General features: G+C 46.4%; 1 protein-coding gene and 1 non-coding gene across 2 annotated transcripts in view; one reads left to right on the plus strand and one right to left on the minus strand.

Moving 5' to 3' along the window:
• The window catches only part of SLC1A2 (solute carrier family 1 member 2), a 145318-nt gene extending 124289 nt beyond the window's left edge, over positions 1 to 21029 (minus strand). Inside the window, exon 1 of the mRNA XM_029208250.1 lies at positions 20384 to 21029. Within this exon, the coding sequence (XP_029064083.1) occupies positions 20384 to 20400 (17 nt within the window). The 5' untranslated portion in view covers positions 20401 to 21029. The remainder of the gene's footprint in view (positions 1 to 20383) is intronic.
• A 5446-nt stretch (positions 21030 to 26475) lies between these two features.
• Positions 26476 to 26582, plus strand: LOC114887863. The gene has a single exon (XR_003791624.1). It is a non-coding gene; the product is annotated as a U6 spliceosomal RNA (small nuclear RNA).
• Positions 26583 to 26984: the final 402 nt, after the last annotated feature.

Here is a 26984-nt window from a genome sequence, read left to right on the forward strand (position 1 = left end):
ACCAGCCGTCTTTGAGGAAAAGTGGGGCTGCAGCGCCCCCCTGCGTCCAGGGTCGAGGACGTCACCAGCAGCCGGCGGAGGAAGCCGGCCTCTGCTGCTCCGGGGCAGGGGTCCTGCTGGGCAATTCCATATAGACTACTAGGAATGCCCAGGACCAAACAGTATTTATGCTTATTGAGTTAGACAAGTGAGAGAGCTGGAGCTCCAAAGCCCACCTTTTGCCTGCCGAACTAAAGGCTTCCAGCGTTTCCAGAATCTTCCCGGTGGCAGTGGAGGGGCTTGGGAAAGCCACCTAGAAGGAATGCCCTGAGTCCTGCACAGCATCTGTCCAGGCTCAGCATTATCGGGATCTCCCTTTCTGGCAGATTCGGCAGCAATGAGGTGCACGTGTGTGCTCGAAGTGGGAGCATGCATAAATGTAGCATTACTACACTTTGAACAAAGGTTTTATACACCTTGAAGGCTCAGTTTTAGGTGTTCCAGGGAGATTTAAGCACAACTGTGCTTACATGGCAATATGTTTCAAAACAGCCACCTTTTTTTCAAGCACCTATTTGTTCCAGTACCAGTCAAATGGCAGATGACCTTCATTACAGTCCTGCAAGGTAGGTGCTATTTTCTCCACTTTATAGTAGGGGTAGAAGAGGAATCTGGAGCTCCAAGAAGCCAAGTCACTCATCTGGAAAGTAGCTGGTCCTAGATTCAAGCATCTCTAGCTCCTTCTAGGTGCCAAGTGTCCGGTACTAAGGTTCTGGCCAGGCTGTGAGGACAGCAGGTAGCAGAAGACCGAGATGCATCCTCTCCAGGCACCAGGCTGCTGGGTCCCACCAGATGGCTGTATCTGACCCACAGAGGGTCATCCTTAACACCTAGCAGAGGGCCAGCCACTCCACAAGCATCTGTTGAATCAATGAACGGCACCATGCTTTATTGCGGCTTAAGCTGGGGGTCCAGGTGATATGTCAGGGGACTGCCCTGATTTCTAAAGCTGCCACGAAGAAGGCAGAGGCCAGGCCAGCCCCTGATCTCACCTCCACCCCCCACCCCCCACCAGCTAATACAGGAGTCCCTTCCCTGGTCACTTTAAAGCCAGATGGCTGCAAGTGACCCAGAGCATCTACAGCCCACCCTTCCATTCTTTTTGCTGCCTTTGTCCCGAGCAAAGATGGCAAAAATGATTCTAAAACTGGTATTCATTGCTAAGCCTTCAGTCAAATTAATATTTGGTAGTCAGGAAGAGGCACTCAGACAAAATGGGAAGGATGTTTCATGAATTTGAAAAAAAGTCATCCATCACTTTTCCTGCAAGCTTTGAACATTCCCTTTAGTGATCTGTGCCCCCCTCCATATACAAAAAGTAACCAAATGAAAACCATTATAGACATCAATAGAACATGCAATTTCAAATAGTATGTGGGTATTAAAAAGGCATTTTAAAAAAGTCTTTGCCTAAAATGTTCTGGTTTTTTAAAGATGGGAGAGAATAAAGATTCCCTTTTATCACCATGGGCATTTCCTTCACAATTTTCCTCTTCCTCCCCCGAGCTTGTATTCTCATGGGAATGGCTAGAGGAGGTCCCAGGCCCTTGAGACCCTTTTATAACAGTGACCCAGCATTCTCCGGTCCACATGTAATGGAAGAAGATGTCTTCGTTTAATGGAGCCCTTCCGCCCTCAGCAATTTGCAAGTTTACTGCCCTCCTGTCACCAACTCCTGCCCCTGCCCCTGAACAAATCCCAGCCTTAACCACAGGAGTCTGGAAAGGTAAACTCCCCTGCCTTGTACAAGGTCCCCCAGACATGATCCTTCCACCCACCTTTCCATGGTAGGTGTGGAGGGTGCACTGCCCCCTTGGACCACTGCTGTCCTCAGGATCCTGGATGCTCTGTGTGGTGAGCATGGGCCATGGCCTATAGTCACTCAAAGGCTCCCAGAGACCCAGGAGGAGGTGAGCTCTCACAGGTATGCTGCCGCTGTGCCATCCACAGTGATTAACTCTGATTTCAGGAACACTCCACAGTGAACAGCTATGAGCTGTCCTGGAGCATCAAGGGTGACAGAGATCCAAGGACAGCACCCACATCTCCGTGGGCAGGCGTGGTGGTTTTCAAAAGGGAGTGGTGCCCGCCCACCCGGTGAAGGACTGAAAGAGAGGTTCTTTCTCTGCTCTCAGACCTCAAGCCAGAACCAGGAATGAGCTCATCTCTCAGGAGACCCCTCTGTCCAAAGTTGAGGATTCTTTTCTCTTAAGCACTGAGAATAGTCTTTTTTTAATGGTTATCTTTTTTTTTTTTTAATCATTATTCCCTCTGGTAATTCCCGTGTCTTCAATAAAGTCTGTATATTCACAACCCCCTTCCATGTGAGAGGCTCTGGGGAACTCAGGGGTAGGGGAGCTAAGGAAGTTTGGCTTTCCCACCTCACCCTCCACTGAGACTGCAGACAGAGCTGCACCATCCCAAGGGACAGCAATGGTCCCAGGGACCCCAGAATAGCCAACGGAGGCCCAAGGTGAAGGGAAGAACACAGGTGAAGCGAGCAACACATCTTCTAAAGCTCACACACTGGGAAGGAAGAAGAAAAGCTCAGAACACGCCTAAGGCACAGTCTTTGACTTTAGCTGAAACCTCATTTCCGTCTTTCTCCCAATCTTTGAAAGTCACAGAGGGTATTAGGAGATATAACGGTCCAGAAGCCAGTAGCAGAGCAAGGACTAAAGCTCAGGTCTCTCAACTCACTTTGACTGCGGGCCTCAGGCTAATGAGGGGGCTGGCCCAAACGTTCTGGAACATTCTGAGTCCTTGGGGACAACAACGAGGAACCCCTTATTATCCTTAACGTGACCTAGAAGCCGATTCAGCATTCATTTCCAAGGCAATTTCACACACACTGACCACTCTCCCTTTTGAAGGGGATGGAACAAAAATATGGTCCAAGTTTGGCCAAGGAAACACAACCCAAACTTGAAGTGCTACCCCGGTGAGTAGCCCAAAGGATATTAAGCCCACAGCAACTCCACACTGAGTTAAGTAAAGCCTGCTCAAGTAGATATTTGGGGTCCACTGTTTGCAGAGGAATAAAGAGCAATGCTCCTGCTTCTCCCTCAGGGAGATGACGTGACTTACCTAATCTTTAGAGAGCTAAGCAAAGGTAGAGTCTTACCCTAAGCAGCAGCACCCTAGCCTCCTACTCAGCTCCACGGGGCTGTGAAACACGTGAGATGAGGAGAGAGGCCATTTGGAGACTCCTGGATGGGAAGGAAGGACACCACACTAGCCCTGCAGAGCCTGCCCGTGACTGGGCCACCATCTACTCGAGGAGAGACTCCATTTGCATCAGCCTGTAAGTTACTTGCAAATAAAAATTTTCAGCTGCATCTCTTCCTACCACCCTAGGAGGAGCCATCCCATCCACGTTGACCTTCAGCATGTCTGTACTATTCTCCTCTTCTCTTTCCCCTGCTCCCTGAACTGCCATCCTCCCCACGAGGTCCCCCTTTACCCTTAAGGAAGTCGAGGGCTGGCCTTTAACAGATTCAGCCCTCTACAGACATCTCCTAGGACACGTTGGAAACTGAAGCAAGCACTTTGAATGACTTGGTCCCAACACCTTAACTTTGACCTGCCCAGATAAGAAAGACAAACGGGATGATTCTCCCTGTTTGCTTGTGAGGTAGACGTCACCTCCTTAGAACTGGGGTACAAAATCCAGATGACCACAGCTGGAGGCAGGGAGGTGGCCAGGGTAGGGGCAGGGCTGGGTCTTGAGACAAGAAGTCTAAGAACGCAAGAAGCAGAGCTTGCACCCGATGCCTGCGTATGGAGGATGCCTTTGCCAGTTGTGCACAACTGGAAATAGCTGGAAATAGTCGTTCCGTCATCTATTCCTATTCAGCGTAGAGGGGATACTTAGTTCTTTCCATCTGCAGCAAAAACACAGAGCAAAAAGGAAGAAGCCAACCCCACGTAACGTCAGAAACCACCTTTTCATGGAAATCACTCATCAGAGGAGCGATAACCCCTTAGAGACATAGTGCGAACAATATACGGTTACAGATAGACATCACTAGGTCATTCTGCAATTTGTCTAAAATCTCGGAAACAAAGCATGTGACCATTTCAGTATAGACTGATGTGGGATATAAAAGAGGATACGTAAAACAGGAAAAACCAACACAGAAGAAAAGAAAAATGTTTTCTAACCAAGTGCAGGAGAAAGGCATTTCTCAGTCTACACCTGGCTTATGTTTTTGCCAGGAATTAAAGTTAACTACAGAGCCATCCTATATTAGAACTGTAATTAATAATTAATAGACACTGCAGTGAGGTAGATTCAATAAGACACTGAATTCACCCGAATTCATTCACCCGCATCTCCCACCCCTCCCAGTCACTGCACAATTGATATATACGTGTCAAACTGGTAAGTATGTGCGCCATTTGACCAAGTGATTCCACTTCTAGCACTCCAGCCCAAGGCATTGATGAGACAGGTTTGCACAGATGTATGTACAGGGATGTTTGTAACAGTGGAAAATTAGAAACAAGCTAAACATCTGACAACAGGAGATTGGTTTTAAAAGTTATGATATCCGCAGAATGAAAACTGCACTCATTAAAGTTTACAGACTTGCTTATTAACAGATGTCCATAACACATTGCCAAGGCAAAATATTAGTTCATAGGACAATCTGTAGGTTCTGCTTCTACTTTTATTAAAAATGTATTGACATGTAAATATGCATAAGTCCAAACTGAAAATATACCAATATTAAAGGTACTTATCTCTGATTAGTGAGAGAATAGGTATTATGGGTTTTTTTAATCTTGCTTGTGTCTAACCAGTATGGATTTCACGTATAATAAATAAATTTGTTATAGATAAACTCTCCACCCTTCCAGAATAATGTCTTAATATGGCTTATGCCTGCCACAAATGATACAGAATATCCCTGAAAAGTCAGTCCCATGAAAGTTTAACAGAGGTAACATTAAAAAGAAAAGGGAAAAAAGAAAAACCCAGAAGTCTTTCTATTTGATTTCCCTTGAAAATAATCCTATAGTAATATTTTAGTGCCCAGCTGCATATTACTTTTTATGTTTTATTTGGGAGATACAAGCATTCTTTTCTACAGCACACAGAGGTCCCTTTTACCCCGTATACCAGCTCACCTGATAAAAGAGTAACATTCTGTCACATGTTTTTGGTCATCTACAAGGCGATTACCAATCAAACACTCGTGAGATGCTTTAAGGCGGTTTAACGTGTTGGAAATCTTGAACCACCAGTTGTTGGAGTTGATGAGGGTAACTTGACAGAGAGGAAATCCCAGACCCTCAGTGTTACAGGAAACAACAGTCATCTAGCCCACCTCTCTTTCCAAGGCTTGGCTACCCTCCGTGGTGCCCCTGCCTGATGGTCGTCTGACTTAGGCCTGAAGACACCTTCTGCCCCATCTCCCTGCCCAGCAACTCCTGAAACAATTCATCTTATCTTTAGACAGTTTCAGAACAAATGAATGAGCAGGGAGAAGGATGCTTCTTGCTTGGGGAGACCTTCCTATTATAGGACTGTGATAAAATAAGAAAAATATTTGGTCTTTGTCCCTGGTTTCTGGAAGGCACATAGCTCCCCAAACTGTAGGAGTCTCCAGGGCAATAAGAGCATCTTTTGTAGGCTAATTTGATGAGTGGTGGCTAGGGGCCCCATCCCTTGGTAGCTTCAGGCTGGCGGCTGTCTCCAAAAGGACCGAGGCATTAGAGGGTTGGAACTTTCAGCCCTCTCAACCTCGACACCCTGGGGGAGGGGAGAGGAGCTGGAGATTGAGTTCGTAACCAATGGCCGGTGATTTAATCAATCATGGAACATCATGAAACCCCCATAGAGATTCCTAAAGGATGGCTTCTAGAGCTTCCAGGTTGTAAACACATCAAGGTCTGCCCAGAGAGGGCACCAAACTCCCTCCCCCACACCTTGACCTATGCATCACTTCCATTGGCTGTTCTTGACTTGTATCCTTTATAATAAACTGGGAAACGTAAGTAAAGTGTTTCCCTGCGTGCTGTGAGTCATTCTGGGGCAATATCAAACCTGACGAGGGGGCTGTGGGAACCCCCTGAATTTACAGCCTGTCCATCAGAAGCACAACCTGGGCTTGCAACAGGCATCTACAGTGGGCGGGGGCAGCCTTGTGGGACTGAGCCCTTAACTTGTGGGATCTGACGCTAACTCCAGGTAGACAGTGTCAGAACTGAATTGAATGGTAGGACACCCAGCTGGTATCAGAGTGTGGTGGAAAAGGTACCATTCATTTTGAGTCAGATGTGTTATGAGTAAAAATAGTTCAAGGGTTAAAAGCACAAGAAGAGAAAAATCTTCAAACAGACCTTCACTAGTGCAAATACCACCATAAGATCAAAGAAGTCTAGGACCTACTTTCTAATCTTATCACCTGGGGCTCTTGAGAAAGAATTAGCAAACATAACCGTGGGTATGCACCGAGTGTTAACAACCTAATTTGCAAAGTGAGGAGACTGAGGGATAACCCCACCTAAATCCAGCAGGCTAAAAGCAATACAGTAAGGCTATTCCAAGATATAGAAAGACAGTCATCATTACAGGGTGTCCTCCGTGTCCCAGGCACTCACATCCTGCCTTAATCCTTTCCAAAACCCTATCGGGTGGGTGATATTGTCCCTATTTAGCAGATAAATAAATCGAGTCTCAGAGAGGCTAACTAACTTCCCTGGAGTCATACCGTTAGTAAGGAAATTTGGCTTGGGTCCGAGTATGAAACACATCCTTTCAACCACTGTACAACACTGGCCCCCAGAAGCTGTTTTATGCAAAATATCTCATTATGAAATAGTCTAGTGCACTGCAAGAGGTCAGATATTCTCACAGTTACCATCTTCTCCATGGTCACCGTCACCACTAACAGCAGTATTTCATACTGGCCTGTTTCTGTGTGGCTTCCCTACAGCACTGGCCACGTCATTTGTTGGGCCCAGTGCAAAAAGAAAAACCCAAAGCCTCTGTTATTAAGAATTTCAAGATGGCAACTGCAGAGCATTAAACCAAGGACAGGCCCCTTCTGAGCCCTGTGTGACTGCCCATCACGTGCCCACGAAGCAAGCCCTGCTTCCCTGTGTTCCTATGTTTATAATCAATACACTCAGATAATCCAAGGTTCTCTTGAAGGAGGGCTCAGGAATTCTTGCAGTAAAGAACTCATCCAGTGAGCTTTTCGACTGCTTTCATTTATTTATTCAGTAAATACCCTGCGCTTCTATGACATGAGAAACTCAAAGGTTAATTTTAAACGCCCCCTTGACTAGACACGAAAGTTACAGCTGCACAGAGGCCTGATTTTCCTGCGGCTTGAAAACTCGGGAACATCTCCACCTCGCTGGCTGGCCTGGGCAGCTCAAAGGTGGAGAGGAGAGTCCTCTTTCAACCAACATATGGACACATGGCTAAGCCCCCTCCTCCTCTACAGCCTCCTCCTAAGAGAGTGAGCCCAGTAACAAGAACACAGCATTTTCACGCCTATTTTAATTCCGTTTCTTGCTTCCAATTGGGTTGGAACACAAGCTGGACTTCTGGGGTGGCTGGTTAGTCATTTGGAAAAGAGGAATATCTGTTTTCATGCTTCCATTCTTGAATTGTTTATACTGGGGCCTTTCCAACCCTTTCCAAATGTACTTTTCAATCCCTCGTCTGTTTCCTCCCCTTTAAAGGCCTTTCTCCTTCCCGGGGTTGCCCCTTCATTTTAAAAAGTCTGCCAATAACCCAGACTAAACCCAGGTTGGACATACCCAAGCTCTGGAACCAGCAAATCTCGTTCGAACCCTGCTGATGACTCTCAGGAAGTATCCAGGAGGACGAGGACAAGAACGTGGACCCAGGACCAGGGTGTAAATGGCGACTGCGGTCAACTCACGCTCAACCTCAGTCCCGTTGACCCAGGTGTAGCCTTGGGCTCAAGAGCTCTGGTCCCCTGGTTGTTTTAACAACTCCAGGTCACTTGGAATGTAAACAGTCAAAGCGGAAGGGCTTCTCTTCTCAAAAACCGAGGCAACAGCTGGTGCTGGCCTGGGGACAGAGGCAGTTGCCTTCTGACTCTTGATTCAGGGCAGCAGGAAAATCAGCCTTGCCCTGCAGCTGGCCACCGGGAGGCTCCACCGCGCCCCTTTCTCGACAAACCCGGTAGGTCTCTTAGATTGCGGAACAATTAATTACGTGGGGATTGTGTGTGGAGATCTGGAGTTTACTTTCGTGGAAACCCACTGAGAGTCTTCAGAGGGAGACAGAAAGCAAAGAAAGTAAACACACGACCCGTGGGTGCTCCAACTAACAATGACTTCTATGTCAGAGGAGACTAGAAAACACAGCGACTCTACTTTGATTCTACTTTCAACTCAAAAATAGCAGTTTGAACGCCCTAGCTCTGACTCTAGGAGGAATCTAGCATTCGCCATAAGGATGAGGAGGGATATTTCAGCTAAAGACTTTCTCATAAGGCTCAGGAAGCGGGTTCCATAAACTGGCCCTTCATCCAATCACAGAATTCTCCCTGAGAGTCGAGAAAGAACACGCCGGGCAGAGTTTTTATTTTCTTATCCCACCGGGACACAACAAATACCCCTCAACATGTCCCGGCCCTGGAAAACTCCAGAAAAGAACTCCACTTCAGGAAATATAGAAATATCGAACATTGTTATTTATGTTACCAGAAAACACATATAACCAAAGGTAAGACATATTATTTTTAGACCCATGGCTCTTTTTTTCCCCAACCACAATAGGAAACCAGAGAAGAAAACTCTATTGGGAATGATTAAATACATTCAGAATCTCTTTAAAAGTTAAAAAGCGTCAAATTTGACAACAGTGCTGTCAGCTTCTGGTAACTTTTTCTAAATCAGTTTCACTAGCAATTGCACTGTCTGTAGAGCCTTGGATTTATTCACTGATGTAATTTAAACACCATCTTTGACTTAAATCCTTCCTTGTATCTGAATATCAAATGCATGCTAACTTCTCCTTGTTTTCCTTCACAAGGAACAAGGAAAAGGAATAGAAAGACATCCCTCTGAGGGGAAGCAGGCAGTGTTAGGAAAGATGCGGGGGCATGGGGGGGGGGGCGGATGGGCTCAAAGAATCTTATCTGATTCCATTTTATTGCATTTTAAAATAACACCAGCTATGTGAGTTTGTAATCTTTCCCAGACAACAGCAGTGGAACATGATTGACTATGACAAATACATTTTGGCTTCACAAGATGAGCTGCTGCCCAACTAATTATTCTTGTAACTTACTTGAACCTATCAACACTTTGCAGTGAAAAGGCTGGTTACTGACTGCAAGACAGGGAAGTTCAACTGACCACCACGGAGGACTTCTCCCAACAAGCAAAAGAACATGTTTTTTTCAACTTTGGTCCTGCTACCCCCTTAAAACCCTCCCTTTCCTGCCCTCTCTATGCCTTTGCATGTCTCTTTCCCAAAGAGATTACAATTCAATTACTACATGCATTGTGATAATGATAATAAATTGGGGCACAAAGAAATGAATGGAGGCACTTCCCTGGTGGCGCAGTGGTTAAGAATCCGCCTGCCAATGCAGGGGACACGGGTTCGATCCCTGGTCCAGGAAGGTCCCACATGCCGCAGAGCAACTAAGCCCGTGCTCCGCGACAAGAGAAGCCACCGCAGTGAGAAGCCTGCGCACCGCGACGAAGAGCAGCTCCTACTGGCCGCAACTAGAGAAAGCCCGCGTGCAGCAAGGAAGACCCAACGCAGCCAAAAATAAATAAATTTATTTAAAAAAAAAAAAAGAAATGAATGTAGTCCTGATACTCAGAGAGATCTCAGGATGGTGATGGTTCAGACAGACAAGAAAACACTTAGCACACTCTGTTATAATGAAGTGCTGTAATAAGTGTAATGGGGACAAAGTCCCTGGAAAAGGCTCAGCCCAAATGTCACCTCTCCTGAGAAGCCTTCCCTATGTCCCTAGGCTGAGGTGGGTGAATATTCAATCAATAAATGCTTACTGAGTGCACGGTCGTTAGGATCCTGGGGGAAGCCATGATGAACCAGCCCTCAGAGTGCTTACATTCTGGTGAGGGAGGTAGATACAAATAAGAAGATAAATAAATGAAATATTTTAAAATTGTAACTGATGCCATGAAGAAAGGAAAAAAGGAGGAATGATGTAGTACTAAGAAAGGAGACTTATTTTCAGTGGAATGATGAGAGAAGAGTTCTCCGGGAAATGTCGTTCAAGCTAAGAACTAAAGGATGTTCCAGGATAAGAGGGTGCCAGCCAGCTGAAGAATGGTGGCAGGTGGTGGGTAGGAAGTGGTCCAGATGAAGGGAATGGGCCCTGAGGTGGGCGAGAGCATGGGGTATTTGAAGAACTCAAAGTTAGGAAGCCATGAATCTTCCACTGGAGCGATGACAGTTGTCTGGGCTGATGTGATGGCCATGGCAGTGGAGAGAAAAGGCCAGACTTAGGGACATTTTAGAGGCAGAACTGAGAAAGCTTATAGGTTGGGGCTGACAGAGGAGAAAACAACAGGGGTAACACCTACATCTGTGGCTTTGAATCTCTAGAGAAACTACTCAGTACTCTGTAATAACCTCTATGGGAAAAGAATCAGAAAAAGAATAGCTATATGTATATGTATAACTAAATCACTTTGCTGTACGCCTGAAACTAACACAACATTGTAAGTCAACTGTACTCCAATATAAAATAAAAACTTTTTAAAAATCAAGATTTCCATTGCACCACAGTCATTTCAACATGTCTGTGTGTCGCACAAATGAAGATGTCTATTAGGTGGTAGAATATAGGAATCTGGAGCTTGGAGAATAGGTCTGGGATAGAAATATACATTTGAAAGTTATAAGTATACATGTGGCGTGCAAAGGCCCAAGAAGTGATCCAAAGAGAATGCAGAGCCAAGAGAATGGGGATCAAGAATGAGTCCAGGGCTTCCCTGGTGGCGCAGTGGTTGAGAGTCCGCCTGCCGATGCAGGGGACATGGGTTCGTGCCCCGGTCCGGGAGGATCCCACATGCCGCGGAGCGGCTGGGCCCGTGAGCCATGGCCGCTGAGCCTGCGCTCCGGAGCCTGTGCTCCGCAACGGGAGAGACCACAACAGTGAGAGGCCTGCGTACCGCAAAAACAAAAACAAACAAACACAAACACATTGATAATCAATGTCCTGGTCTCAAAGCAGACCAGGTCACACCTGCTGTGAGAAAACAAGGGAAACTACCCACAGAGGTATAATCTGCAAGGCCTTGGATTACGTACAGAAGTGTTCTTTCGTCTCTGAACACATCTTAATATTTACCAAGGGAACAGAGTAGAGAACAGTCAACATACAAGCACCTTGGGCCCGAGGGTGACAGAATGCACGACTTGAATCAACAGAACAATGCAGTGGATATTCCAGAAAGGGGTGACCCAGTTCACTGCCCCCCTTTTCCCAAGGTAAGGACTCCATGGAAGACCACACTGGTAGGAATATAGAAACAGCTGCTGTGAGCACTGGAAATATCAATCATAGCTAGACTCTGGTTCCCAGGATATTTATCTATGGCTCTTTCTGGCCCCTCCATTCACTAGAGCTGATTCCCCTTTCTTAGGCAGCAGTTTGAGATAACCAGCCTCCCGCTGGACCAGACACCTTTGGAAGGTCTGGAGTGAACAGAAGGGCTCAGTCATCTGTCTTTCGGGGCTGTGTGGGTCACAGCTAAAACTGAGGCAGGTGATGTCCGCTAATTCTCCCCAGCCTTGCCCACCAGAATCCACCTTCCCTCCCTGCCCCACAACTGCACACTCCTTTTAAGGTACAGTATTTTATTACAGATGATAGCTTTGTGGAGGCCTGGATATTCAGATGGAAAGCAACGGAACCCATTATTTTATACTCTCTCAAACATTTGAATCTGGAGTCGATAGTGGATGCTGTGGTATGCTCCCCTGACCTCCTTTCCCCCACTTAAGGACTGAGGGATTTATCCCTCCAACTGCTGGGAGTGTTGATAAGTGACAACGTTTACCAACTATATCCCCCTCTAAGGCCTTGCTGTGTATTCACCCAGGGCCAGGCCCGCTGCCTGAGCACAGCCCTGATCCAGGGACTGGTTGATGTAATAGTAGAAGGTCTCTTTTCTCTCAATTCAGGACCGTTCTGCACCAGAACTTCCTGAGGGATGGGCTGAGCACTTTGTTGTACTGTTTCAACTTCTCCCTCTGCCCACCCTTGCTCCCTGCTCTCTTCCACGGGGATTTATGCTGGGAGCTCCCCCCCCAATAAATTTCATGCACACAGGTCTCCATCTCAAAGTGTTTCCCAGGAGCGACCAGCAACAATGCCTCAACCCCAATGTATCAATGTCCTGAAAAGACTCCAAATTTGAATCTTCTCAGACTAAGAGAGAAACGCCTATAAATGATTAGTTCTTCATTGAAATGTTAACAATTAATCATGATGGAAAAATCAATGATCCCTTCAGCACTTCTATTCTATGATGGTTTTACTAATGTCTGCTGATTGATGACTTTGAATCCCAGAAAAACACTAGGAGAATAGATTCAGTTTATAATTCCATTACACTCTATTCTCTTCTTAGAAATTAGCCCAATATTTATTTTTGACACTTTTTCTAGACCATATGCTGCATTTCAGTATAAAATGTAATAGCTGAACCCGGAAACCTTTCGCTTGTCTGAGATGAGTGTTGTCAGCTGATACTCTTCCATTTCACCCCTAGACAAGTTGATCTAATTGTGCTTCGTTCACGTGGACTTCCGTCCACTTCCCTAACGAAGCTGATTATCAGATCACAACTGTCCTTTTAAGCAAAGACTGAGATAAAAACAAAAATACAATTTCGTCTGCAGCAGTTGACCTTGTCTGATACGTAATAGACAAGAATGCTTTCCTTCTTTTATCTGTTTTCTTTTACCTTATCTCCCTTCATGCACTGCAACTGCTTCTTCTATTTCAAATTCTCCAAACTAATGTCTACAACCTTGGTCTGACCATCGTTCTCAGCTGCTTATACTTAAGTCTCACTTTTTTTAATGGTGGCATTTTCTTTTGAATGTCACACCTCCATTCAAAGGTAAGTTAACGTCTTTCCGTAACCATTGCTGTCCTTCTTGTGCATTGCCTCTTAAATTCTTTATTATCTCTTTTTGCAGGAACGCTTGGCTATCTTGCTACCTTTGACCAAAGTGATTGGAGACACCCACTGGGGCAAAACCAAACAAATGAACAAAGGGATGGCTCATGAAATTTTAAAGACATATGATTTAATTACAAAATGTGGATAATATGAAACAGTAGAATTAGATGACAAAAAAAAAAAAAACCCAGACACCCAATAACATCATAAAATCAAAATATCTTGAAGCTTCAGTTTCTCCATGTGTAAAATGAGCATAATATTCCATAAGAGTTAATGGGTTAATTCCATAAGAGTTCATAAGGACTTAATGAAATCATATATGTATAGTCACACAGACTTGGAATAAGTTCAAACAAATGGTCCTATTTATGTTTGTTTATGGTGATATCTATAAACATTGTTGATATATGACAATCATCTCACAAATACTAAATGATATATCTGGTGCAGACACTTTTGAAACAAAAGAGAATGGGATGCTGTAGGAATTGTGATTCCCTAAGAACCAAAGGGAGTCAAACCCCCAGTCTGGACAAAGTACTGACATTTACTGCCACCTACTGGATGATCAGCAAACTGTGCCACTCTTAAAAATACACAGAAATACAGCCTCTGAATGATTTTTCCTCAATCCAAAAGGCTCCCCAGCCATCACTGTTTGCATATGTTGCAAACAACAACAACAACAGCCCTCCTCCTAAACAGGTAGGACTAGTAGCTTCTTTAGGAAAGTGGGTAAGTTAAGTCACAACCCTAAACAGCCAGGCTTGAAAATCACATAAGAATAAATTCCAGGGCCTGCTAAATACTCCACTACATTTACCACTAAGAAGTGCATGTCCAAGGCTCAAGATTCCAAAGGATTGGACCCATGTGGTCATGCTCTGGGCTGTTTCAGAGCACTGCATCTGGATAAGACAATACTATTGGTGTCCTGACAACCAATAATTTACAAAGGAACGCTTCATTAAGAACAAAGTTAAAAGGGCTAACAAGAAGGTAGTGTTTAAGGGGTTAACAGGAAAAAGTAGGCACAACTGCTAAGCAGTGGCATACCCTGCGAAGATGGAACCCAAGCTCTTACTCTCTCAATGGCTGCCTTAGAAAGGTGAGGGGCCAGGCAGGTAGCATGAGCGACTGGTCTCAGAAAAGACTGTGCCCAACCTGGAAGGCACATGCCCTGTCTCCGGGGACAGCCACGCTTCAGCCCCAGCTGACTCGCCCACCACCTTGCAGGTATAGCCTGTGGTTAGGGCCATGGGTTCCAGAGACAAGCTGCCTGAGTTTAAGGCCCAGCTTTGCCACTCACTAGCTGTGAATCCTCGAGCAAGTTACTTAATCTTTCTGTGTCTCAGTTTTCACACCTATAAAATGGGGATAATAAGAGTCCCCGTGCATCACATTTTTATGGGGATTAAATCAATTAATACATGCAAAGTGCTTAAAAAATTGTAGGACTGTAAGTATTCAATAAATGGTACCAAGACAAAAGGGCAGGTCCTTTGTCATCAGATTTCCCAATGTTTAAGAGAAGCCAGAATCAGGATTTTTTTTAGGTGAAATCTTTTTAAATATAAGCAAATAATTCAAATGTTTTCAAAATCCTGTGTGAGGCAAAACGTATATGTCTGTGGGCCACATACAGTCCACAGGCTGCCGACACCTCGAGTCTGGTGTTGTGGGAAGAGCAGAGCTTGGGAAGCAGACAGGCCTCACCCCACTTCCAACTTGGCCACCAGCTCGGTGATCCTTCGAGCACAGTGGCTGGGAAGTCAGGATGGCAGGAGCACGTGATGGAGAGTTCTATGCCAGATTACAACGAGCGAGTGACAGATGGCACGCCTGACCAAATGTAACAGAAGAAAGTCCTCTCAATGGTTTAAATGAAGCCTCTAATATACAGGGTGTGTAAGTGTAGGGGCAAGTTGCCTCCCCGCCTCCCGCCCAGGGACTTCGTTCAAGGTCTTTGACACGGACCACCACCTATCTCAGAGAGACCCAGATTGACATATCCAACTGCCAAAACAGAGTTCATTCCATTTTTAAAGGACAGTCCTTGCTCAATGAGTCCATAATCCAAAGCAGCCGCCGAGATGGCCAAGAACACCAGACGGCCGTTCAGCAGACAGCCGTGAGCAATTAAATAGATACATGAATGAAAGATAAGCAAATAAACATCAACACTGTTGGAAAACGACCATTGAAATTAAAAACAAAAAACCAAGCACTAAGAAAATGAGGTGTTCTTTTTTAACGTTTAAGGATCTCCCCTTGTCTTTATTCTCCTTTAATATTGCTGGCCCATTGTCTTTCTGCCATCTTCTGATGCCAACCAGACAGATTTATAACGAGATGCTAGTCCTTTTCTATTCTACTGACAAATATGCAGCCCATCTGCCTCCAATCAACGACAGAGCACGTGGAGATGGAGCAATGAGATAGATATTTTTAAACACTCCTTTAATTAATTCATTCCAAGGACTTGGCCCTTGGTGAGGGGAGGGGGGAGGGGCGGGCAGAGGGAGGAGACAGCAAGCTCAGGATCTGGTAAATAAAGAGATTTGCCGTAATCTGGATACTAAAACCCTTGCTATGAAACATTCTGCTGGCCCCCAACAAGCTGTTAAGGGCATGGGAGAGAAGACAGCAAGCAAGGCGGTGTGTGGCACTTGTTAGCTTTTTCAGACTTCCAGGACACGTTGTGAAAATGCAAACAAAACTGAAATTTCATCTTGAGAATGACTCTTTTGCCTACTGTTGCTAGAAGATTTTAAATGATGGGTGTCTGATTCGGTGAAAATAAGTATAGCAGGTGACTGAAATGAGTAGATGCAGTTCTTTCCAAGAGGCAAGCCAGTCCCAAGGGGGAAAGAATCAGTATGGAAAACAATTTAGCTTGCCTTTGAAAGGGGGAAAACCAGACATCTGGGCATTGTGTGATACAGCCATGGAAGAGGATGGGGAGATGAGATTTCCATTGAAATCAACCTGTGTTGAGCTTCAAACTGTCAGTTTTGCAATCCTGGATCTGTATGATTTATGGCACATTGACCCAGAAATCTCACACTTCGCTGTTAAACAATGCTCGTTTCTGCAGCCAAAGCACCACCATCTCTTAAGGACTTTTCCCTGTCCGACGATACCCTGAAATCTGAAGCCTAAGGAGACAGCTCCTCATTGTGTTGCATTAAAGAAGAAAAGAAGCGGCCATTGATACTTATGGGCAGAACTGCCTTTTGGTTTTGTTTTTTTTTTTTCTGATGCCTTTTGGTTTTTAACATCTCGGCTCTTCCACATCACAAGTTTCATTTGGATTTAGCAATTATCTCGTGAGAATTAAGCTTTCAGTCACTCACAAGAGGCCATGTTAGTAAACATGACATGGCTTTCTCATTTGAGTTTCACTCATCTTTATTTTACCCAAGGAGGCTGATTTTTATATCCTTGAAAATGAGAAATGAAAACTGCAGTGAAGCCTGAGGCACGCAACGTGCAACCAACCTCCTCAGGAACCCAAACCCCATGCCCTCCATTCCCTTCCCAATAAGTCTATTCCGTGGGATCTTCCTCCTGCTGACCTCAACCTCATTCCCAAGGGGGGGCGGGAGAAAGCAATCGTTACGTTTTGCTTTTGTTTGCTTGAAAGAATACATCCAGTGATCTCTCTTGTGGGGTTTTTCTGCTGTCAGCAGCCTTCTGTTTCGCTGGCTTTCTAAGTCAAATTGAAACCCAAGCCCTCGCACGTGGCTTTCGCTCTGACCCCTTGGCTCCTGGGAGCTTATCAGAACATAGATCGCCTTGGACCTGTGACACACATGGTGACCTAGCTGTCTCCCACCCCCAGAACGTAGCTCTAAAATGCCTGCCTCTACAGCATCTGAGTGCTCCAACATAATTCAGTCTATAATGGACACTAGCCAGTCTGCCACCAACTACTGATAATCTCTTTCCAATTCGGATCAGGGGCCAAAACCATACATAATTCTAGCCGTGTCTGAGGACTCAGAAAAACAGAATGCTCAACTATCAAATTAGACGTTGCTTTGCAGGAAAATACCTCTCAGGGCCTGGGAACTACCAAAGGGTCCACTGTTGAGTTTTCTAGAAGCTGGATGCTAATAATCCCAATTCCAAATCATCAGAAACCTCAAATAACCAGACTGTGTTCGAGCATGCTTTGCAAAGGCAATGACCAAGTGCACGGGCTGATAATAAGAATATTCCACAAGGCAATTTGCACAGTGTATGCCGAAGTTTTGAGAGAAGGCTGGTAATCTCCTGCTCCAGACATGCCTAGCACACTCTTCCAGGATAATTGACATTTCCAGACGATAACTCCAAAGTTCGGCCAAGTCCTGGAATCTTTTGGGAAAGATGACATTACATTCTATATCAGTTTATTCTCAAAGTCCATCCTCATTGGACCGCCTACTTCACAGTTACTGGAAGAATCAAATGTGATGATGTACACAAATGAGCTTTGAAAGTGAAGTGCTAAACAAACATAAGATGTCACTGTTGCTTCTAATAATTCTTTCAAAATTGGTAATCAGCGTATGCCGTTGACTGTAACTACATCACCAAATAAATGGTGACCAGAATGGTCAGTTTGCCATATTCTTCCATTCCCCAAACATTCTGGATCAAACAGAGTTGAACTGAAAATACATACGTTGGGGCTTCCCTGGTGGCGCAGTGGTTGAGAGTCCGCCTGCCGACGCAGGGGACACGGGTTCGTGCCCTGGTCCGGGAAGATCCCACATGCCGCGAAGCGGCCTGGGCCCGTGAGCCATGGCCGCTAAGCCTGCACGTCCGGAGCCTGTGCTCCACAGCGGGAGAGGCCACAACGGTGAGAGGCCCGCGTACGGCAAAAAAAAAAAAAAAAAAAAATTGGAAAATACATACATTGAAAGCATAAGACTCTATTGTTATTTTTGCTTCCTTCTCAGCAATGCATGTCTCAAGGAAACAGTTTCAACGTTGTTAGAAGACACAGGCTAACAAAGGCAACCAGCTTGAGGATTCTTAGTGAACGTCCCTCTGTAAGGCACATTAACCAAAGACATCAGAAGAGGCGAGAGAATCTCACTAAACCACGTGAACAATTTACTAATCAAAGTCTTGTGTCTTTGTAGCCCCCTAGAGTGCCTAGCATGTGAGGTCTACCCAACAAGTACTGAGTAAATGCACCTGGAAGAAAAGATGGAAGAAAGGAAGAGAAGAAAAAAGGAAAGACCAGGGCTTCTGAGAATGTCACCTGCTCCTCAGTAACTGCTCTGAAGTGACAATGTGTCATGCTCGTTCTGTATTTGTTTCCCAGCCTTTCAAATGTTCTCAATTCTTTCCTCTCCTAAATGCAAATTCCTTTGACCAATCTTTTCCTGACTATGCAGAGTGTATAACACGACATTAATTAATTGAATGTGAATCACTTCTGCTCTATATTTAAATCAAATATAGAGTCATCATTGGGCAGGTCTCATTTAGGACACAGGTGAGGTAAACACACTTAATTTGGGGATTTTTGTTGTCTTAACCTCTCCCTTTACTATCTGGCCATCGAAATAAGGATGCAGGATTTGAAAGACTGCCATCATCAATCTCTTTCACCGATGTTTTCCAACCTAGCCTTTACAAGCAGGGACAAATCTAGAAGGGACCTTAAGGCAGCCAGAAATGCCTTTATATCTTTTCTAATATGAAAGACTATTTAATTAAACAGGCAAAGACACTGGGGTTGAGACATATGAGCTCTGAATATTTAATTCTAGAGATCTGTGTTAGCACAATGTACCGCCCTCCTTGTACACAAGCATCTTCCTGGAGCATCTCTTTGGAGAACTAATAATCAAAAAGGTCCACACTGCTGAAATATTAGGATAAAAAGAGGAGAAATCTCATGCAACCACAAGGTGCCAGCCCCTCTTTGGAAGGACTCCAGGGGCCAGAAAAGGGAAGAGTTCCTTCTCTTGGACACAGAGAGACAGTTTTAGAAATATTTGCCCTTCGCTCGAGGTTAAAGTCTAGAGATCTAACTTTGGAGCCGCTCTATACTCCTACTTAGAGACCCATTCCCCCAAAACAAGCCTGCAGAGTTCGTAAAATTTATTAGGCAGAAGCCCTGGAAAGCTCCAGCACCAAGGACCTTCCACCTGTGCTCAGAGGAGCCTCTGATATTTGCTTTCCACTTAATATGGATCCAGTGGTCTCTTGCAAGTATCTAGTGCACTTTTGTGAATTAACCAAAGGGCTGAGCTCCCCAACCAGTCTTTCATTCCTACTCAGACTCTACCGAGCTGGGAAAGTTTCCTGGGAGATACTGGTCCAGGGACGTTGTTCTGGACACTTCCTTTGAGGTACGAGTATTCAAGGGATTCTTGCAGCCCCATCTCCCTCTTGCTAAAGACACTCCCTTTATTTATCATTGGGATCATTCTCCATCCAACTGCAGCCTCAGGAGGCAGGAGACAACTCCAAGACAGCGGGCAGAATGGGGGGGGAGGGGGAGGGGGAGGTCAACGCTCCGCTGGAGTTTGGGGACTCCTGTCCCTGCCCAAAGCCACTGATTTTCCTGCCTCTTCCCGGGAAGCACCCAAATCTTTTCCACTTTTCCTTAACACCGGCCAGGGAGATTCCGCCATCCAGGGACATGAAGAGATCGGAGCAGGCCGGGTATCTACTCCGCGACTCTGCAAATCTGACATTCAAGACGGCGCGCGCTGGTCTTCGCCCCGCCCCGGCCCGGGTCCCAGCTCATTCATTCCCGGCCGGTCCCCACCATACAACCGGCGCCGCGCTCCAAGTGCTGCTTCCCTCAGCAATGTCTGCCGCTCTTACTGTGCCCAATCCCTTATTGTTTTCAAATCTCAAAAGTAACCTCAACAGGATTTTTCGTCACTCTTTTTCACACCTCCACCGAACCTTTTTAATTAAAATAAAGCAATCCTCCGTCTCTCGCATCTTCAAAGGGTTAAGCAGCAAGCTTCTCGAAAGAAAATCAATTCCCCCCACCACCACCATCCCACCATCCCACCCCCAGCCAGGCCATCGCTCTGCCACCGTCTCCGAGGCCCGGCGCCGGCGTCTCTCTGTTCCCATCCCGGATAGGCGGACACCACACCGCGCGCGCTCCCCGCTTCGCTGCGGGTACAGAGAAAAAGCCCCTCACCCTTCTGTGGATGCCATGGCCTGGGGAACGCCCCCTCCTCTTCGGCACAATCCGGCAGCGGCGGGCGAGAAGTGAGCGGGTGCCGGGGTGAGCGCGCGAGTGTGGCCGAGCGCGGTATTTAAGGGGGAGCCTCTCCCCGCCCTTCCACCCCCCTCCGGGGTAAGCCCTTTAGCGCCTCAGCGGGCGCAAGAGGCTCCAGCCGGAGCTAAGCCGCGTCTCCGCTCGGCACCGCGCTCCCTCCGCCGGCCTCGCTGGGGCTTGGCTGGGCGCTCGGGGGGGCGTTGGGGGGACCTCGGAGGGTGGCTTCCCCGAGAGAGCGCCGTCCCCCGGGCTGCGGGAGTGCGCGCAGGGACGACGTGCCGCCGCTGCCACCTGTATTTGCTGTGGGGCTCGCCGCGGGGCGAGTGGCGGAGCGCGGGCTCGGAGGACGGTGGCAGGGGAGGGCGGCGAGTGCGTGTGCCGTGGGTGTGCAGGGAAGTGTGTGCGTGCGTGCGCGGGTGTGTGGGTGTGTGTGCGCGCCGGGGGAGGCGGTGGAGGCCGCTGCGCCCTGGCTCCGCGCCGGTCGGGGAGGGATTGCAAGGTTTAGCCCCGCCGGAGCGGGGGATTTGCAGGCGATCCCTCTCTATTTTCGTCGAGAGCTGACATCACCAGCGCCGCCGCCTCAGGAGACTCCTTTAACTGCCGCCCCCTCGCCCCCTGTCTCCAGACGCCGTCCCTCCTCTGCCATCCCTACCCCCAGCCTCTCGCCATAAATTAGCCAAATAAGCAAAGAAGCCCCGCTGGTCTCCCGGGAAGGCCTGGGCCGTCCGTGGCAGGAGCCCAGGATCTAAGGTGTCTCTATTGTTTCCCCTCAAGCCCGCGTGGCCCGGGGTCACCCCGCGCCGGGCGAAGCACAAGCCACGTCGCGGAGACCTGGGATGCCCCTCCATCCCCGCCTCCCTGGAGCAGCCCCCAGCACCCCGTCTCACTCCTTGGCACACTCGCTCCGGCTCACTTCACTCCCAAGCTCATCCTCACAGGCGGCACACCCACCCCACCCCCCCACGTCCTGGGTACCAGGCCCCTAGGAACCCAAGCGGCCAAAACACGAGTGGCGCGGCCGAAATACAGCCCAGTTGTGCGCCCTCCCCCGCCACGGCCCGAGTAAATCTCCGGCCTTCAATTATGCATCGGGATTAATATTAATGCAACTCCCTGGGGCGGCGGGCGGATGCTGGGGAGGATGTAGTTTTTTGGGTTTTTTTTTTAAGCCAAGGGAGGTCGGCCTCCGGGGCGCTGTAGGAGAAGGCGCGATGAGACGGCGAGGCAAGTGGTGGGGACGCGTTTTCACCCACTCTGCTCCGCTTGCCTTAGGCTTCTGTGCCCCGGGGGCGGCGCGCAGAGACAGATGGGCTCTGTCAAGGGAGGGTCCGAGCCTCCACGCCGGCTTTGCATAATAAAGACAAAATCCGTGCAGATTTTATTGTCTCTAGGAAGAGGCAGACACCCACCCCGGGGAGGGCAGGCCTCAATTTCCTCTTCTGGAAAATGGGGCCAAAATAACCCCCTTTGCAGGGCCGCGGTGAGAATTAAACAGGCTCTCGAGAGAGATTTGCAAAGTGTCAACGCGCCCGAGAGATATCTGCGGTGCAAGCCTGCCCCTTGGAATTTTCCAGGCTCCTCCGGGAGGGGTTCTGGGACGCCCGTAGTGTCTTCAGTCGCCGCCTGTCTAGTCTTATTCCCCGGGAGAGGAGCTCTCCAGCCCCGTGGCTGTGCTGACCCCTTTACGAAGATCGAATGAAGCGGGCCACGTGGAAACTCGCGGAGTTCATCCCGGGGACCGTGCCAGGGGAGCTGGAGACTCAGCGGGGACGCTTCGTGGTTAAATGCCTGACGCTGGTATCTGAGAGCTTGAGTTCACCTTCCAGTGGAATAATCTGGGAGGAAAGTCCTCAACTGCTGTTCATCCCTTCTGCAAAACGGAAGTACCATTCCCAACCTCGCATAGCTAAGAAATCGAAATGAAATGTAAAAGATACGCAAAGCTCTTAACTAGAGTCTGGCACCCAGTAAACCCTCAAAAATTGTTCAGTTTAATCTGAGGTTCCTTGGAGGATAGTTTCTTGAGCACAATATCCAAGGGTGAATAGACAGATTAGAGAAATAACAAGAGAAAAGAACTAAATAGAAGGTTTTAAAACGTTTCTGCTCACCTCCTCCTTTCACCTCCCTTCCCAAAATCTGAATCCAAACATCTTCCTCCATCTCTCCCCTTCCCTCCTGCTCTCTCTCTCTTTCCTGTGTGCCCCATTAGATTAACCAGACCTATATCATCTCTGTCCTAGGACCCTTCATATCACCTCTAATTGTGCATTTTCTTTTTTAAAGTTTAGTTGTGATTTATAATAATTTGTAGATGAAAAACTACCTTCCTGAACCTTCGTGTGATGCTTGGTACTGCCTTCTCTCTAGTCCTGTCAGGAGTGGATGTGTGACTTTGTATGTGAAGTTGTCAAGTGCAGAATATGTACAGTCTCATTTTCTCTTTATAATTTAGGGATTTTGCTGCCCTTTCTGCCGAGGTGGCAGCTGGAAAACAAAGCCATGGGCATCTCTCTAGACGTTAATGATCCCAGCAGCACTACCTCAACCCCGTTTACAATGAGCACAAAGGAAGACCTCCATCAGAATTCCTCAGTATCTGTACACAGGTGGGGAGGGCTTAGCAGCACCATTCCTTAGCTCTCACTGCCAAGGGCAACACACCTGATGGTACAGAAACAGAGTTAAGTAAAAGACCAGAGAAAAGGAAATGGAGCTGATTTCACTTTTTAAACCATCCAATTGAAAAACAGTCTTAATTATATTTTCAGTGTTCAGGACCTGAGAGAATTCAGTGAACCAACAAGCATGGCCAGATTAGACAGGAGAAGTGGCTCCACTTTGCCACCTTTCCTGCAAACGGCTATGTTTGGGAACCTTGACACCCGTCTTATACTTGAGAGACATTTTCATTCAGCTGCCCTTGGAGATGAGGCCTATTAAATCATGTGGAATTTGCCACAGATAATTCTGGATAATAATCATTAACTAGAAGGAACTGATTCTTTTTCCTTGCTCCAGAGGGCCCTGCCAACGTTCCCACTAATTCTTCATTTTTTAAGCAAATTGGAGGAGTGCTTTTCAATATGGACTGCCCATTAAAATGTACTGAGGGAGCTTTTTAGAAACAATAATGCTAGGGCCACCTTCCAGAGATTTGGAGAAGGGCCCTGACTCAGGTTTTGTTTTTTTTTTAAACTTCCCCAAGTGAAACCTCCCCTACTGTGCAGCCAGCATCAGGAACCACTGGACTAGAGATGATTCAAAAAGATGGAAAGGGGTCCAGAAACATGGCTCTGGGGAGTACTTGGAGCAGATTGGTGTGTTTAGCCTTTGCAAAGACAATAGGAAGATACCAGGCTGACCCTCCTCTCGCCAAATACAGGGCATTTAAAAATCTTTCCAGGCAAACACGTGTGTGCTATCGTGGACAACTAACATGAAAAGCTATAAAACATGGAGTTTTCTTCTCAGTTTGCACATATATGGAACACTGAGGGTAAGCCACACTCCCACACTGCCTCGGTGCCGGATCCAAACTCAGCTCTGGGTCAGGCAGACACGCATCAAATACTGCCCCTGGCGTCAATTAAACTGTGTATTCTTAGGCTGGGCACTTGAGGTGTTCAGCTTCTTCGTCTCAAAACCAGAGAACATAATAATACCACCTCGTGGTTGCCGTGAGGTTAAAATGGGATAACTAACACGTAGGAAGTGCTTAGCTCTGAGGCTGGCACATCTTAAGTGCTCAAGAAAGGGTCATCCTGGACTTGTGGGAACAGCAGCACACACCCCGTTTAATTTCCCACTGAGCCCATGTGAAAATCTAGCCTCCCCTCAAGCCACCTAAAGTGTAACCCCATTAACTCCTTTCTATCTTCACAACAAACTATACAAATCTCCCAGCCAACATTAAGTCGATAAAGCCCTGATATGAGAACAGAACGAGGTCAACCCTACAAGCCAGTAAGAACACTTTCGAATTTTCTAGCATCTCTCAGTCTCCTCTAGTGATTCCATGGTTATGGCAAAAGCAGAAGAGGTGGGATGCTCTCACATTTGCATGCTGATTTACCTTTCTTAAGTCTTGCCCACAGGTTCTCAGACTTAGCAGGAATAAAAACTACAATGCAGGACTGAATACCAAAAAATTGACTGTAGTGTCCTCTGATAGGTGACGTAAGGGATGTTCAAAGTTAGTTTTTACTCTGAGGGATTTTTTTCTTTTCTGCCTTATTGATGGTTGACTTAAGGCTTAACCCAAGCTGTGAGAAGTGACTTACCACGGTTGAATTAAGGTAGTGTTTAGGCTGGGACTTCATGGTCCCAGTTGGAGACTATGTTGGAGCATTACCCTAGCATTTGCTGAGTCCTAAATAACAAGTATCTTAATATATATATTATCTCATTTGATTCAAAGTATCTTAATATATATATTATCTCATTTGATTCTTAATATATATATTATCTCATTTGATTCTTAAGATGTCCTTCTACAGCGTATATTATTATTATTACCCCCATTTTACAGAGGAGAAAACTGAGTCCAAGCGAGGTTACAGAATTTGCCCAGCATTACGCAGTTAGTGAGTGGTTGTGTCAGTCAAGGTCCCAGCTAGAAAAAGATGGCATATTCAAATTAAGTACGTTGTGCAAAGTTTAACAAAGAGACTATTTAGAAGGGTATGGGAAGGATATAGGGAAACTCTAAGGGATAGTGCAGAGCCCACAGACTGTAACAGTGGGGCACCATTACCCACCCTAACCTGAACCCAGAGGGAGCGCTCAGTTCCAGCTGACATAAACTGAGACGTTGTTGCCATGGCGACCTGCTGGAAGGGGGCCTGGGAATAAATAACTTGACCCCTACTTCCCTCCTGTTCTCTCCCCTGCGGGGCTGCCTGTTGGCCAAAGCCGGAAGCAGAGGGCAAGAGAGCACATTGGCACAACTCATATGCAGACCTTGTAGTTCAACCTCCCGAGGAGCAGAGCAGGATGGAGACAGTCGGAGAAGGAATCTACAGGACCAACAAATGAAGCTGGGGCAAAACTGGTGTTGGAGATCAGGCAGCCTTCCTGCAGAACCTTGCTTTTAACCTCTCTGCTATGCAACCCATAGCAATAATAATGTCATCATTACTGGAACAGGTTGCCCCCATGCAGGGTCCTCTCCACCACGGAGGATCTTCTAGCAGAGAGGACTCAGCCAGACCATTTGCTACAGATTAGAAGACGGTATATTTATACCATGGAAGAAATCACCAGATGGCCTCAAAGGTTCCAGTCCTAAATCCTATAATTCTCAGTGCTCTTCTCCAATCGTAATAGGAGATTAGTTGAACCAAAGAAGGGATAAAAGCGTCCCCTTCTCTTATTTGCTCTTCTAAGGAATTCATTCCCCGTCTTGCTTTTCCTTCAGATTGCTTGAGATTGGTTATCGCGTCTCCGATTGGGGGGTGGGAGGACTCCTAATATAGAAAAGAGAAAAAAAGCCCTACACTGTTTTCCCATAAAAGGCTGTTAAATAAGCCCATTCCCCTTCCTGATGACAACAGAGGAGAAATGTCTCAATGTCCAAAGTTTATCAGGAGAAAGTGACCCAGAGAAAGAGCAGCATGTCTGGATCTGTCTTTTGAAACTTCGGCTTGATCATTAAGACTATAAAATAAACACCTTAAGGTTTTTAAGAAATACATAAAACAGAGAGGATGCTGGAGGCCCTTTCATCAAGACAATTAAAATGAGTATGCTAATTTTTCAAAACTGTGAGCTATTTTTAGTATGAATGAAAACCATGAATGAAAATCCTTGTACAGTGTTCTATTTTAGAGGAAAGAATATTCTCTCACAGCACTGGCCCTGAAGCCAAGAGCATCTGAGAGAGACGTTGGAGAAACTAAATTGAAAATGAAAAGGTTTTAGAAAAAGAAGAGAGTTTAGGGTGATAACTGGTGGGAGGAGAATCTTCACAGCAGCAGCCCCAGATCATTGTATTAAGAATACAAAGGTGTGTGCTCGCTTCGGCAGCACATATACTAAAATTGGAACGATACAGGGAAGATTAGCATGGCCCCTGCACAAGGATGACACGCGAATTCGTGAAGCGTTCCATATTTTTAGAACACTCCCTAACACCATACATAAAAATAAACTCAAAATGGACTAAAGACCTAAATGTAAGGCCAGACACTATAAAACTCTTAGAGGAAAACATAGCCAGAACACTCTATGACATAAATCACAGCAAGATCCTTTTTGATCCACCTCCTAGAGAAATGGAAATAAAACCAAAAATAAACAAATGGGACCTAATTAAACTTAAAAGCTTTTGCACAGCAAAGGAAACCATAAACAAGACGAAAAGACAAGCCTCAGGATGGGAGAAAATACCTGCAAGTGAAGCAACTGACAAAGGATTAATCTCCAAAATATACAAGCAGCTCATGCAGCTCAATATCAAAAAAGCAAACAACACAATCCAAGAATGGGCAGAAGACCTAAATAGACATTTCTCCAAAGA

This window comes from Monodon monoceros, unplaced genomic scaffold, assembly GCF_005190385.1.
Source record: "Monodon monoceros isolate NGI ecotype Baffin Bay Population unplaced genomic scaffold, NGI_Narwhal_1 Super_Scaffold_7, whole genome shotgun sequence".
Taxonomy (NCBI): domain Eukaryota; kingdom Metazoa; phylum Chordata; class Mammalia; order Artiodactyla; family Monodontidae; genus Monodon; species Monodon monoceros.